The 14,703-nt window shown below is 50.3% G+C and overlaps 1 protein-coding gene across 2 annotated transcripts in view; it reads right to left on the reverse strand.

Moving 5' to 3' along the window:
* The window catches only part of SLC32A1 (solute carrier family 32 member 1), an 88,943-nt gene that overhangs the window by 73,874 nt on the left and 366 nt on the right, over positions 1-14,703 (reverse strand). The window contains exons 1-2 of one of the 2 annotated variants that reach the window (XM_085619233.1): positions 13,603-13,725; positions 3,211-4,557 (exon numbers count right to left, since the gene is read on the reverse strand). In XM_085619233.1, the coding sequence (XP_085475359.1) occupies positions 3,211-3,597 (387 nt within the window). In that variant the 5' untranslated portion in view covers positions 3,598-4,557; positions 13,603-13,725. Of the gene's footprint in view, positions 1-3,210; positions 4,558-13,602; positions 13,726-14,703 lie in introns of those variants that run through there. The other variant, XM_085619232.1, reaches the window with a different exon arrangement.

Here is a 14,703-nt window from a genome sequence, read left to right on the forward strand (position 1 = left end):
TGGCGTCACATCCCGTGGAATGGTGGCTGTGGGGCACTCTGGTGTGCAGGGGTTTCATTTTATTTCGATTTCTGAAAAGCGCTCTCTACCCGTGAAATGGCTGCTCGTGCGCATCACAATAAACTACCATTAAGGTATAGATGTCGCACAAATGTCTTCGACCTTACTCAGGGTCTTTTGAGACAAAAAATGCACTGTGTTGAAAGTTTATATAATAATTCATTCGAATGCTGTCATTATATAATTAGCATCGTTTACTCGTCACATTCTTCTTTATTACCTGCATCGAAATGTGAACACTGCATTGAGCTGCTCAGACTAATACCCGCCACTTCCCATAATAGTAGGTAAATGTTGCCTTATTTGAAGCCATGGGTGCTTCTGCCGCAAATATAAACCATTCAAATTGATAATCATGCGTTATGTATGGAAGACAGTGGCAACGTTTTTTTTTTAACCCGTTGTCCATCAACGGGTGCCCGTGAGGTCCATTTAGAATGCAAGTCTAGAGTGAAATCACCATTTGGTGTCACCCTCAGACCCAGCGTCCATTTTGTAACTTGAATCATATGTGCATTGAATGAACATAGTATGCGTGAAACGTGGGGGAGGGGCCGGATGGGAGAAGGTAGCATTTCTCCTACACTACCCCTCCCACCATTCACCACCGTCGACCATCACCCAACGGCACTTTGGCATCCAGGGTCTGCCCGCCGCCATTTTGATATATCTGCAGCAACGACATTAAATGCCATAAGGAATACTCTAGAGTGGGCGAGGGGCGGGGCCTTTTCAGAAAATTCTTATCTATGCATTCCCCTATATTACAATTTGATATTTAAATTGAATGGATGAATGGACGGATGGAAAGACAGACGGGCGAGAGGAGTGAATGCCTGCTGGGCGAATGTGTGGATTGGTGCATATATTGGGGGAACAGCAGACAGGTACACAGAAGTATATTTTAAATAATACAACTGCAAATACATTTAGTATTTACATTTTGGTAACTAAAGGGTAAATTTGTGTAACGAAGACACGTGTGTAAATATACAGAAACAGTCACGTGCATACCTATTTATGAAGAGATGTCGTCTCCTTGCACACGCGAGCCAGAATCAAAGGTGCAAATTATTAAAACTATTTACAATAATCTACGTCACTCTAAAATTCTTTGCCATATTGAAACGTTATTATTTCGTTCCGTAGCCGAGTGCTTTGGGTGGAGATTCATACGATCTCACGCAAGCATTTACGCACTGAAAGTGCTTCGTTTTACGAGGGACTTTATTCGATTCACGGAGCTATTTCGGAAACTGCAAGGGGTGTCGCCTAAGAGAAGTGCGTTGTCCACCTGTGGTTGGGGCCAGGGTGATGTCCGCCACCAGTTTCATTTGCTCCCCATGAGGCCTCAGGGCTCACCTGTGAGCACTTGAAGGCAGACATACATGGAAACTGCTATAGTGTATGGCGTGCAGTGCCGAGGACGTGACGTTGCGCACGAATATTCGAGGCAATGTGTTCTACGCTTCTCTAGTCAGACGGCAGTTGTTGTTAGCGCCTAGAGACCCACGGTGGGCTATCTGCTTGACTCCTCATGAACACCTGCAAGGGCATCGGAGATGGTAGAGTCTCGTGGTATCCTAGTCCGTGTGTGGGGAGGGGGGGCGGAGGCGCGAGACGGGATGGGGGAGGCGGTGGCTCAGTTCTGGTCAAAGAAGCCCGCTCCACCTGCGCGGCATTGCAGAGAGACCATCTAACGCTCCTCGGTGAGGGGGTGGACGTCCGCACATGGGAGGGGAGCAATCCCGGGCACACGTAGGGCCATGTTACCTGGATGTATTTGTGACACCCGCCTGGGTGAGGGGTCGTGTAGGCTGGCCACTGCTCTCCTCACAGCCCTGGGGTAAATGCGGGGTCTCGGTGGTGGCTGGTGTGGTGGGTTGCCCCTGAGGGCACAGCGCCGAGCACGCGCACAGACAGGCTACCTGGATTTATTGTTGCCATTGTTATCTGGTTTGGTGGGAGAGGGGTATGGGCTGGAAAGTATCCCGGCTCCGGGGCGTATGACGGGTGTGTGTGTGGGGAGGGGGGGGGGGGGAGCGGGGCGCTGTAGGATCTCTCGATCAAGGGGGTAAAGAGCTGGCCGTGGAGGAATATTGTGCTGACTCTAAGAGCGCACCTTACGTGTCTCGAAGGGCCCCGAGGGTGGGGGTGATGAAGACCCCTGAGTGGTGGACCAGCCACGTGACACCTTCAGTGTCCCTTGGGTGGGGGTGGTCGGAGGTGTTCGACTTGGGAGCAGATGCGTGGCACGAAGGGTAGGGCGACGAAGTGTTGGGTTAACCCTGGGGGCACATGCCGGTCCTCGGGGGAGGGGTGATGTGGTGGGCCAATGAAGAACATACAGCGCACGCGGTTGAGGCTACTGTTGCATCTGTGCTCATGTGGGGGCCTTGGGACACGTGGGGGTCCCAGAAGGGAGGTAGTGTGATGGACATAGACTGAAGATACATGGGGCCCTTGTTGGGGGGTGCGGTCTGTGGGCCCTGGTGCTCGTGCAGGGCATCAGAGGCGAGGTGAGGTGGCTTGGCCGTCGGGGGCCGTCAAGGGTCCCAGGAGAGTGCTAATGCGACAGGCCTGGGACGAAATCACAGGGGCCCTTGTTGGGTGAGACGTGGTCTGTTGGCCCTATAAGGCTCGCCAAGGGCCGCAGGAGAGAGAAGAAATGATAGGCCTAGGGGGGAAATACAGGGGTCCCATGTTGTGGGTGGTGTAGCTTGTGGCCCTGGAATTCAAGCAGGGCTCCAGGGGTGGGTCGATGTGTTCGGCTGGTCGTAGGAGCAGGCACAGAACACCTGAAGCGAGGTAATATGGTAAGCCTAGTAGGAACATGCAAGGGCCCCCATGTTGGGGTGGTGTGTTCTGTTGGCCCACTTGCTCATGCGGGGCCACAGTGGTGTGATGATGTGTTCGGGTGGCCCCTAGGAGCAGGCGCAATGTCCCGGATGCGAGATGATATGGTAGACCAAGTAGGAACATGCAAAGGCCCCATGTTGTGTTCTGTTGGCCCCCGTGCTCATGCTGGGCCCCAGGGGTGGAATGATGTGTTCGGTTGGCCCCCGGTGCTCATGCGGGGCCCCAGGGGTGGGATGACGCATCTGGTCGACCCTGAGGGCACAGCACCTGGCTCATGCAGCAGGCACCTACCTGGATGGCATTGGTGACATTCCAGCCCGCCTCCCAGGCGGTGATCTTGGGCTTGCCTTGGGAGGACAGCTCCGAGCACAGGCCCTCGTCCTTGGAGGCGGAGGGCGGCGGGCCCGTTCCGTCTCTTTGGTAGTGGAAGTCGCCCTCCGCGGTCGGCTCACCTCCGGCTCCACCGTCCCCGCCGCTGCCCTCTCCCTTCAGGATGTCCATCTGCAGCCCCTGCCGGTGGTCCATGTCCAGGTCATCGCAGTGTGCGAAGCCCACCGCCTCCTCGTTGGTGGCCGCCTGGAAGCCCATCCTGGCGAACATACCGCTCACCTTGGCCTGGGACTTGTTGGAGACCGAGGTGGCCACGTTGGAGATCTTACTGCGTATTAAGGTCGCCATGGCTGAGCCGGGTCCCTGCTCCGCCGCCCTCTCCGGGAATCTGACGGCGCTCCCCTTGCTTTGAGTGGGTGGTCCTCGACAAGTCTATCTCCACTCCCTACTGGATACAGGCCGTGTGACCTTCAGTGTTCCCTGGAGCATGACACCATGCCCTGCGAGGACTAGGAGCCCAGCGCCACCATGCTCATTCCCGGCTCTCTCACCGTGCATAGGTTGCAGGGTCCGACCCCTGGAAATGATGTCAGGACTCCTTTTAGGGGTGGACTTACTAGTGCCCTTGGGCCTGCGGCAAGGCTGTGACAGTTAACGTTGGGTTGCGGGTGCTTTTTCCTGTAGTTGATTGCTGCTGTCCTGTTGGTGGTTGGATTTCTGGTATTCGTGGCTGGTCTCCAACAGTGCCCTGGGGTGTCTGTGATTGGACCCCCCTCGAAGGTTGATCCTGGATTGCCTCCTGCGGTATTTGCGGCTGGCCTCCTGTTGCAGGTCGGCGTGGGGCTGCAGGTGGCTCTGCCCTTGGGTTTGTTGCCGGGCTCCCGTCGTAGCTGTGCCCAGGCGGCTGGGGGTGGCTGCGGGCTCTCCTGGCCAGGCTGCCCAGGCCCCTCTCGCCCTCTCTCAGCCGCAGAACCAGCTCGGTTGGTAGCCTTCAGAGCGAGCGGTGCCAGTGCACTGCAGAGGAGCCCGGGGGGAGCGCGGGAGAGGCGAGGGGGGCGGGGACCACGGGGCTGCCAATGCTAGTCTCTTCCCCCGCACTCCGCGTCTCCATCCCAGAACCTCCATCCATCAACTGCAACATCTTTTTTTTTTTTTTAGAAAAAAAATGCAGAGGACTGCTGCATTTCTGAGGGAGGCGCTTCCAATCTCAGCGGGGCCCTCCCCGCCTTTTTTCAGTCGACGCAGCACCCGCATCCGTTTAAAGCCATCCGAAGTCGAGCATCCTGTAGGGTCCGCAGTGCTTCGTGTCTGTTCGAAAACGAAATAAAACAAAACAAAGATAATCAAAAAACAGTCCCACGGTGAACCTACTATCACCCAATATGTCAATCGAAACGAACTTACTTAGGAAAATCAGAATCTAACAGATAGATGAAGTGTTGCAGTAAGCAAACCATATTTATGTGCGCAAGCAAATACACTGAGCCAATGCTATAGATATATGTGTGATATATACAAAGTAAGACGAACGGTACATTTGCAAATAGTTGGTCAATTCTTCGTATAATATTTCTCCATATATTCACCTACATTTATATATTTCGATGCCGGTGAGAAATTGACAAATAGGCTTAATTCGTTTTTCATTGCATGGCATATATTAGTAATTTTCGTTTATATATATAAATAAATAACTATAAATATATATATATAATATATATATATATATATATATATATATATATATATATATATATATATATATATATATATATATATATAAATAATGTGACAAGGTGGTTAGTTTGTGAATTTATTTATTTCCATTGTAGCTGCGTCTACAAATTAAGACTACAGCAGGTGATATTAATACACATTTGCAGATGTGGCACGTGCAATATGCTATTTTTATATATTGTAGTGTACGGGGCGTGCCCATGACTCACTAGAGGAGGGAGGTTCCTCGGGTGAGTCATGATACTCCCCCCCCCCCCCCACCCCCTCAATGGCTACCATATTGCGCTCAGTGCATCTGCTTGGATGGTTTACACCATGTTCTTTTTTCAAGGTGTCGATGCTACAAACAAGGATATTTAATTGTTGTACTTGAAGCGATTGGCCAGTGAGTTTTTTTTGTATGGTAGAGCCTTGCAGAAACAGGGAGGGCTTCTTCCAGAGTTTGTAATGGGTACTTGGCGAAAACCAGTCTCCGTTCAATCGCGCTTTTCCCTATTATTAATATGTGTAAAATACCACTAGAACGCTGTCTTTTAATGAAACAGCAGAGTTTAAAATCCCTGTTATGTAATCTGTCATCAACCGGATGAATCATTTTACACGTCTGCTGCTGTAAAAATATGTACAGAAATGTTCTATGCGCTTATATTTGGAGCCAGGTCGAGTATCTGATAGACCTCACACACTAACAAATTATATATGCGATAAAATACCCCCTGGGGTACATTATACGGATATTACACGTTATCAAGGAGTTCCGTGGCCATATAGAGGCACAAGGTCAAAGGCAGAGTTCATTCAAAAAGTTATGCAACTCCAAGGTGCCATGCGATATCCCTATAATGTTGCCCAGGGGGTACTTTAATCCGTATAATGCAAGGTCCCATGCGGTTCCCGCAAACTGCTTTACTCTTTGGTTTGTTGCTATTGCATATGAAAGAGATAAGTGCTGCATAATTTAGTGAACCCTGCTGCATAATTTGGTGTTCCCCTGCCAGATAATTCAAGTGGCCCTGGTTATGATGCCACTTCCCTCCCCTAACAATAGTAATATTACAATATTATGCTGCGCATCTGCATGTGCAGTGGCCATAATTAAAGGCATTCTCAGGTAACCAGGATTCAAGGGGTTAAATGAAGGTGACGAGATGCAACCAGAAGTAATATGCCTTGCCACTAGCACCTTAGTCCTTTTCCTTTGCACTGTCACTAACATGCAACATGCGAGAGAATAAATAGTGTGTTATTTTCAGGTCAATTACAGTATAATGTGGTCACAACATTGAATTTGGCCCATGCGCTTTAATAATAAACATGTGCCTTCTAGTAACTGCCCCAAACAACGGGCCCACTGCCAAGGGGAGGTGGTGTGTGCATACGTGTGCTAGCTTTAAACACCCACACACCACATAAATGAAAATAAATGTGGCTTAATGACGTTGTTTGAAGCAAATGTATTAATTAACACACATCCACACATGTATAACTAAAATGCAAAATTCAAACCTCATGAAATTACTACCATATAGCAAAGGTGACGTGGGCAGCTCACTGTTTATGGCCTCACAGATTACTTACAACAGCGTGACACAGCATGAGGCATCCTCTATGTGACGTTGCCCTTATGGCACAGATGTAACCCCTTGCATCCTGGCATTGGTAAACACACATGAAAAATGCTATAGCATAAACCATGTATGCATATGTGCAATTTGAAATATGCTATTTAGCGCAATTTTTGAAAGGGGCACGTGACCCACTCGAGGCTTCAGCTCTCACGAGTTATGGCCTCTGCCCCACTCGACAATGGGAATTAACAGCAGCTCACATTCTGTGCATCAACTGAGAGTGTGTGTACACATAAGACAGATCCACCGGCCATCAGACAGACCGATAGCAAGATAGAAAGATAGACAGAGGGATAGATCGACAGACAGACGGACGGACGGAAGGATGTTTAAGGGTTGCAAAAAAGAAGTGAGTCGGGTCCATCAGAGACGGGCAGAAAGGCGGAGGGGGTGCTTGTTCTATGGGGCGGAGGGCACGAGGCTCTGTGCATTACCCAGGATGTCGACAGAGCTGCCAGGGCTTTTCGCTGAAATTATTACAAATCATTGCACAAGGAGGTCGGCGTTGGCAGCCCCGGGTGCTGTGTGCTCCAGATTTGGAACACAAAGGAAGGTCCCGCGGCTGTGCACTGAAAGGACCACTTGGCAGTTACACAGTCTCCCCGAACCCCCACACACAAACACACACACGCACACACACATGCAGAGAGGCAGCCGCACACGCTCGCAAACCACAATACACTCATTCAGAATCTCACTGAGACACGCAAACACACAGGCAGACACTCAGAGAGCCAGGCACACAGACTCGCACACAGACACACATACAGACTCACATACAGACAGGCACACACGCAGACGCACGCACACAGCATACATACAGCCATCCGCTGAGACACAGACACACACACAGAAACATACAGGCGCAAATACGGGCACATACACACAGGCAACCCACATACAGAGACACGTTCAGTCTCGCAGAAAGGCACACACACATGCAGACACACATGCAGAGAGGCAGCCGCACACGCTCGCAAACCACACACACTCATTCAGAATCTCACTGAGACACGCAAACACACAGGCAGACACTCAGAGAGCCAGGCACACACACTCATCCAAACAGACTCGCACACAGACACACATACAGACAGGAACACACGCAGACGCACGCACACAGCATACATACAGACATCCGCTGAGACACAGACACACACACAGAAACATACAGGCGCAAATACGGGCACATACACACAGGCAACCCACATACAGAGGCACGTTCAGTCTCGCAGAAAGGCACACACACATGCAGACACACATGCAGAGAGGCAGCCGCACACGCTCGCAAACCACACACACTCATTCAGAATCTCACTGAGACACGCAAACACACAGGCAGACACTCAGAGAGCCAGGCACACACACTCATACACACAGACTCGCACACAGACACACATACAGACAGGAACACACGCAGACGCACGCACACAGCATACATACAGACATCCGCTGAGACACAGACACACACACAGAAACATACAGGCGCAAATACGGGCACATACACACAGGCAACCCACATACAGAGGCACGTTCAGTCTCGCAGAAAGGCACACACACATGCAGACACACATGCAGAGAGGCAGCCGCACACGCTCGCAAACCACACACACTCATTCAGAATCTCACTGAGACACGCAAACACACAGGCAGACACTCAGAGAGCCAGGCACACACACTCATCCAAACAGACTCGCACACAGACACACATACAGACAGGAACACACGCAGACGCACGCACACAGCATACATACAGACATCCGCTGAGACACAGACACACACACAGAAACATACAGGCGCAAATACGGGCACATACACACAGGCAACCCACATACAGAGACACGTTCAGTCTCGCAGAAAGGCACACACACATGCAGACACACATGCAGAGAGGCAGCCGCACACGCTCGCAAACCACACACACTCATTCAGAATCTCACTGAGACACGCAAACACACAGGCAGACACTCAGAGAGCCAGGCACACACACTCATCCAAACAGACTCGCACACAGACACACATACAGACAGGAACACACGCAGACGCACGCACACAGCATACATACAGACATCCGCTGAGACACAGACACACACACAGAAACATACAGGCGCAAATACGGGCACATACACACAGGCAACCCACATACAGAGACACGTTCAGTCTCGCAGAAAGGCACACACACATGCAGACACACATGCAGAGAGGCAGCCGCACACGCTCGCAAACCACACACACTCATTCAGAATCTCACTGAGACACGCAAACACACAGGCAGACACTCAGAGAGCCAGGCACACACACTCATCCAAACAGACTCGCACACAGACACACATACAGACAGGAACACACGCAGACGCACGCACACAGCATACATACAGACATCCGCTGAGACACAGACACACACACAGAAACATACAGGCGCAAATACGGGCACATACACACAGGCAACCCACATACAGAGACACGTTCAGTCTCGCAGAAAGGCACACACACATGCAGACACACATGCAGAGAGGCAGCCGCACACGCTCGCAAACCACACACACTCATTCAGAATCTCACTGAGACACGCAAACACACAGGCAGACACTCAGAGAGCCAGGCACACACACTCATACACACAGACTCGCACACAGACACACATACAGACAGGCACACACGCAGACGCACGCACACAGCATACATACAGACATCCGCTGAGACACAGGCACACGCACACAGAAACACACAGGCGCAAATACGGGCACATACACACAGGCAACCCACATACAGAGACACGTTCAGTCTCGCAGAAAGGCACACACACATGCAGACACACACAGAAGAGCCCGAGGGGAGTTCTGAGTGTGAAGGTGAAGACTGTGTAAAAACAAAGAACATAACAAGGTGCAGTTCAAAGGGCGACAAAGTAAGTGGGAAATAAAGACTCGAAATGTAAGAGTGGGAATATAAGGGAGAAAATACAAGGGTGGGGACGTAAGGTGGGAAGTATATAATGCGAAATACGAAGATGAAAAAACAGGGAGATAACAGAGGCAATAAACGTAGGGAAATATAGCGGGGTAAACGTTACTGGGGCTCAGGTTGAAATGGCGTGCAGGAAAGAAATACAAGGATACAAATATAAACGTGGCAAAGCCTGTATTCTAATTCAGGGAATGGGAAATACAGGGGTGAAAATACAATTGATAAAAAAAATATAAGATGTGTAATGAAATATGGATGAGAATGTAAGAGGGAAACTGCCCGGGACGGTGTAGGAGGAAGGACATTAAAGAGTGCCCATAAACGGAAGACGGGCAGAGGAGGATATATTAGGGGGAAAAAACATAAAGCTGGGAAAATACAGGATTGTAGGAACATAGGAGCTGAAAGAGGGGAATATACACGGAAAGAAAAATATGTGCGTAAATTCACCAGGAGGGGAATTAAGGTAGGAACTTTCAGATGGGACATTTGACGAGGGGGTGTCGTGTGGTTTTAGTTCATGGCTGCTGACGATGGACGCATTCGCGAGCAGAGTGGGTTCTGCTAGTACAGAAAAGCTTCAGTAAACGCACGGCGCTGTTCAGTGCCCCCTCCCTGCCCCCTCCCCCTCTCTCCCCACCAGCCCCGCAATGGAACCTTCCCGAGCTGTGGCCAAGCAGCACACCGAGCTACTGGTGGAATGTGCGAATGAAGGGGTGTGAATATCAGAGACCCCCCTCAGCCACCTTCCAGACAGAGCCTAGACTACCGTATTTGCATTAAAAAGCAACCACTGCAGCCTCGCATGTACTAGCACATGCACACATGCATTCCCACGCACATACATGAACACGTAAACAGGCAGACATCCGCGCGCTGGCACAGAGTCACGCCCGCATGCCTACACACACGGGCACATAAGAGGCAACACAGATTCGTACTGAGACACACGGACCCGCAAACATAGCCACAGGTACGCACGCGCGCACTCGAACACACATCCCCACACATCTATCAATGTGTGCGCTCCTCTGTACCACATACAGCGCACCGTGGTCCTGCGATCTGTGGATTTGTTTCTCTATTTTCGTAAAGATGGGATTAAAAAATAGGGGGTCGGAGAGACGTTTAGGGTGCAAAATATGTCCATCCCGGAGAAGTCATGCTGTACATGTGTTGCCCAGTTTAATCCAAATGCGCATGCTCTGTTGGAAGCTTCCAGATTTAAAGGCAGTAGATATGCGCTAGTTTCCCTTGGCACTCAGTCGTTATTTCTGTTCAGTCGCACTGAATAGTTCCTTGTGCACTGATATGAGCACCTCTATGGCAGCAGCTGCTTCGTGGTTTTAGAGGTCAGGCGTCTGTGACATTCAGGAGCCTTTCTCGCTCCACACGTCGAAATTGTCATTTTTAACCGAACTGTAATGTGCAGCCATATCCTAAAAGCCTTAAGCGGACAACATTTAGGCATTGCAACCAACAGATGATACTGTTTTATAATGTGAAGAGCTTTACGCAGCAATTTTCCGCATCAGAAATATAAGCGTAAAATTCGAGCCGTCCGACTGTGTCACGTTTGGGAACAGAGACAGAAAGGTGCGCCAGGATCACTAGCGCTTTGAAATGAATAAATAAACAAAATAACAATAAAAGTAGGTGTAAAATCAAGGTTAGAGGAAATCGGAGAACGTCTAATGACGCTCTGAGCGTTTCCACAATTGATGACTGGCCCGACATCTTCTACGCAAAGCGGAGGGGGGATTTGGGCAGAGCAGGGGATCGATAGAAATATCACAGGTACTTCCCCGAAGATGTCCGCCAGCACCCTGCAAGGAGGCTCATTTCGTTGTGTTACAAAAAGGTGCCCGGTTTTGTGCTTATGTGACTGGACTGTGACCCCTGGGAGCTGCACGGCAGCGAAAGGTGTAATTTACAGCTCCTGGAACACAAGAGTCAGGGAGTTACACTCTGCTCACAACTGCAACGCGGGGGGTCCCGGTAACAGTTTATTCGGGATGCGCCACTTTAGGTTGAACACCCGCCCCTTCCTTCTTCACAAGCATGCCCAGCACACACTGTTATGACGCGTTCACGAATGCACGCACTTTTAGAGTACAGAAGACAGTACTCCTGCAGTTCTGTGGTCCGTACTCTTCACATGCCCTGGGGAGTTTACCTAAATTATCTAAAATGGGAGCGTTCCGAGACTGGTCATATACAATGACAGCTACAAGCAGCCACGGTAAGAGCGGTGGGGCCGGGTGGGGGTATTTCGACAGACGACGACAAGGGAAAATTAATTATGTATTTAATTTTCTCCCGTCGTCGTCTGTCACTCTTTCACACCACACATGTTTGGAAAACTGAAGTTAGTTCAGACCTTTTACAGATGAGATAACAGACACGCGCAGCAATTTACTGACCTCTGAGTTTGCATCCATTCTTCATTCGCATTTTAAGGTTTCCTAACACTACACACGAGAGAGCGCACACAAGCACAGTTTATCGATTTTTAAAATCACTAGAAAAGTGTGGAGCTCACACAGACATGCACACACAACGGGTAATAGGGGGCACAAGGAGAGAGAACGGAGCTTATACACAACGTTGAGAGCTACTGGAAATACTGCATGCAGTTTAAGAACTCGTACAGTTACAAAAACACAACATCAAACTTCGACAAATGTACCGGAAGTATACGAGATGCATGAAATAATTACACCATATCAGACAGCATGTTTGGAGGGCTAGAACGCTCTAGTTAGATGGACTTTGTATGTTTCGAAGTTAATGCTGAAAGTAGCACACTACAGCTGAACCCACAAACATACACACAAACTATGTACAGGTCCACAATACGATCAACCTATACAGGCAGACGATGGCAGGACACTAAAATCTCTCACACACACAAAAACACACAGATACACACACACACAACCACACACAGGCGCCTCTAATGCGCCTGCAGCTAAATGCAATGTCAGTCGAGAAGTGCACCCCGAAATGAGTACACTTAGAACTGCGATGACATGCGAACACAAAGATTGCGTGTAGATCCCTGAGACACGCAACCGACTTTGTGGCCTTGAATGTGCAAGGGCGTGTGCACGAGCGCGCACGAGCGCCGGATCCCAAAGCTGTGGATCAGTCACCAGCAGCAGCCGCGAACTGGTCGATATTGTGTGTGAAACCATTGATTGGCCGCCGCGGATGCCGGTCTCAAAGCTGGTGCCTTCGCGGCAATAAAGCGGCCTTTGTTAAAAGGCTGAGCAGCCACAGAGCGCGCCCTGCTGCTGGGGGGCATGGAGACAAGAGCACCGCGGGAGGAGGGAGAGAGTGGACTGTCCCACCAACAGCCACTCTGTGTTTACGGTCCTTAGTGCCCCAGTCCGGGTGTACATAATAATACTCCACCACCTCCATCCGTTGTTTATTATCCATTTTCCCGGAATAAAACACTTCACGTTATTTTCGTTGTCCCGATAGCGGAGGCTGCTCTTGAGCGCTGGGCCGTGCGTGCCTCTGTTTCCGAAAGCACAGCTGGCAAGGAGAGGAGGTGGGGAAAGTTTTACACGTAAGACTTCAAGTCCTCGAGCCACGTCCATGCGCCTGTCAGGGCACTCGTCGGCTCTTCCTCAGTCCTGCGTCTTGTGAAAGCAAATCATACCTTCCCCCGATGCACACACCGCACAACAACAGCAGATGTGCACCGCGCACACTCACGGGTCCCACCTGACACCCGAGCTCACAGCCGGGCGTTCCGGTGCTGACTCGGGTTGTTTCACTTTGAAGAGTGCAGCCTCAGAGCTTCAGCATCCAGATACGGCAGCCGCCCCCATTGCATCCCGCTTACTTCCGTGTCTCTGTACTGGTGACTACACTGGCCCCTCAGGGTGGAACGTGCACGGTTACACCGAGAAGGCCACCCCTACGCCATACAACATTGATGCCCGTCAGTCGGTTGCCACAGGAAAGAGTTCCACTGCGGAGGGGGTGAACAGACCCTTGCCTCAGCTACCTGTCAGGTCCCCTGTATCATCACCGCGCGCGTCCCCCCTCTTCCTCGGCGACGCGTCAGTCCTTCTGATTCTGCATTGTTGACCCGCAATGAGAAAGTTTCTTTATGGCAGTCCACGTGTCTCTGTTGTTCGCTAGCATATGCAGTGGGTGCGATAGAATAGACTGGGAGGAGCGAACGAAGTGGGAGTGAAGGAGAAAGAGAGAATGAAAAGGAGATATGCACATAAGACATATGCGCAAAGAGAGGGAGGGAAGAAGTTGTGAGTGAAGAAGATGGGGAAAGGGAAAAGTGTACACGTAGGATAGGAGGAGAACGGAGAACGGAGGGATGGAGGGAGGAAGGAGGGAGAGAGGGATGGAGGGAAGTGGGTTGGTTGTGAGTGGAGAAGATTTGGGAAAGGGAAACGTGTGCAAGTAGGATAGGAGGGGGAGAAGGAAGGGAGGAAGGAAGGAAGGAAGGAAGGAAGGAAGGAAGGAAGGAAGGAAGGAGAGAGAGAGATTGGGGAAAGGGAAAAGTGCGGAAGTAGATTAGGAGGAGAAAGGAGGGAGGGAGAGAGTGAAGGAAGGAGAGAGAGTTGTAAGTGGACAAGATTGGGGAAAGGGAACAGTGTGGAAGTAGGATAGGAGAATGAAGGAAGGAAAGAAGAAAGGAAGGGAGGGAGGGAGAGTTGTGAGTGGAGAAAATTGGGGAAAGGAAAAAGTGTGGAAGTATGATCGGAGGAGAAGGAAGGAAGAAAGAGAGAGAGAGAGAGGAAGTTAGTTGTGGGTGGAGAGGGTAGGGGAAAGAGATTGAGAAAGTGCAGCAAGAGAAAGAGAAGATGATGCACATGAAAGAAGGAACGATATCGAGTGCTTGCCGGGTATGAGGGATGGGAGTGAAAGACAGAAAAAAATAGATTTTGAGTGTTGGGAGCCAGATGTGTGAGAGATAAATAGAAAGATCGTGTGTGAGACAGAAAGAAAGAGCGACAGGGAGCAGAACTACAAGGACCGAGAGAGTGAGAGAAAGGAAAAGAGAGCTTGTCTCTATCTGAGAGTGTGAGAGAAAGGTGTATGTGAGAGAGCACGTGAGAGATGGTGTGTATGTGCGTGAGAGAGA

The sequence above is a fragment of the Triturus cristatus genome, chromosome 7, assembly GCF_964204655.1.
Source record: "Triturus cristatus chromosome 7, aTriCri1.1, whole genome shotgun sequence".
Taxonomy (NCBI): domain Eukaryota; kingdom Metazoa; phylum Chordata; class Amphibia; order Caudata; family Salamandridae; genus Triturus; species Triturus cristatus.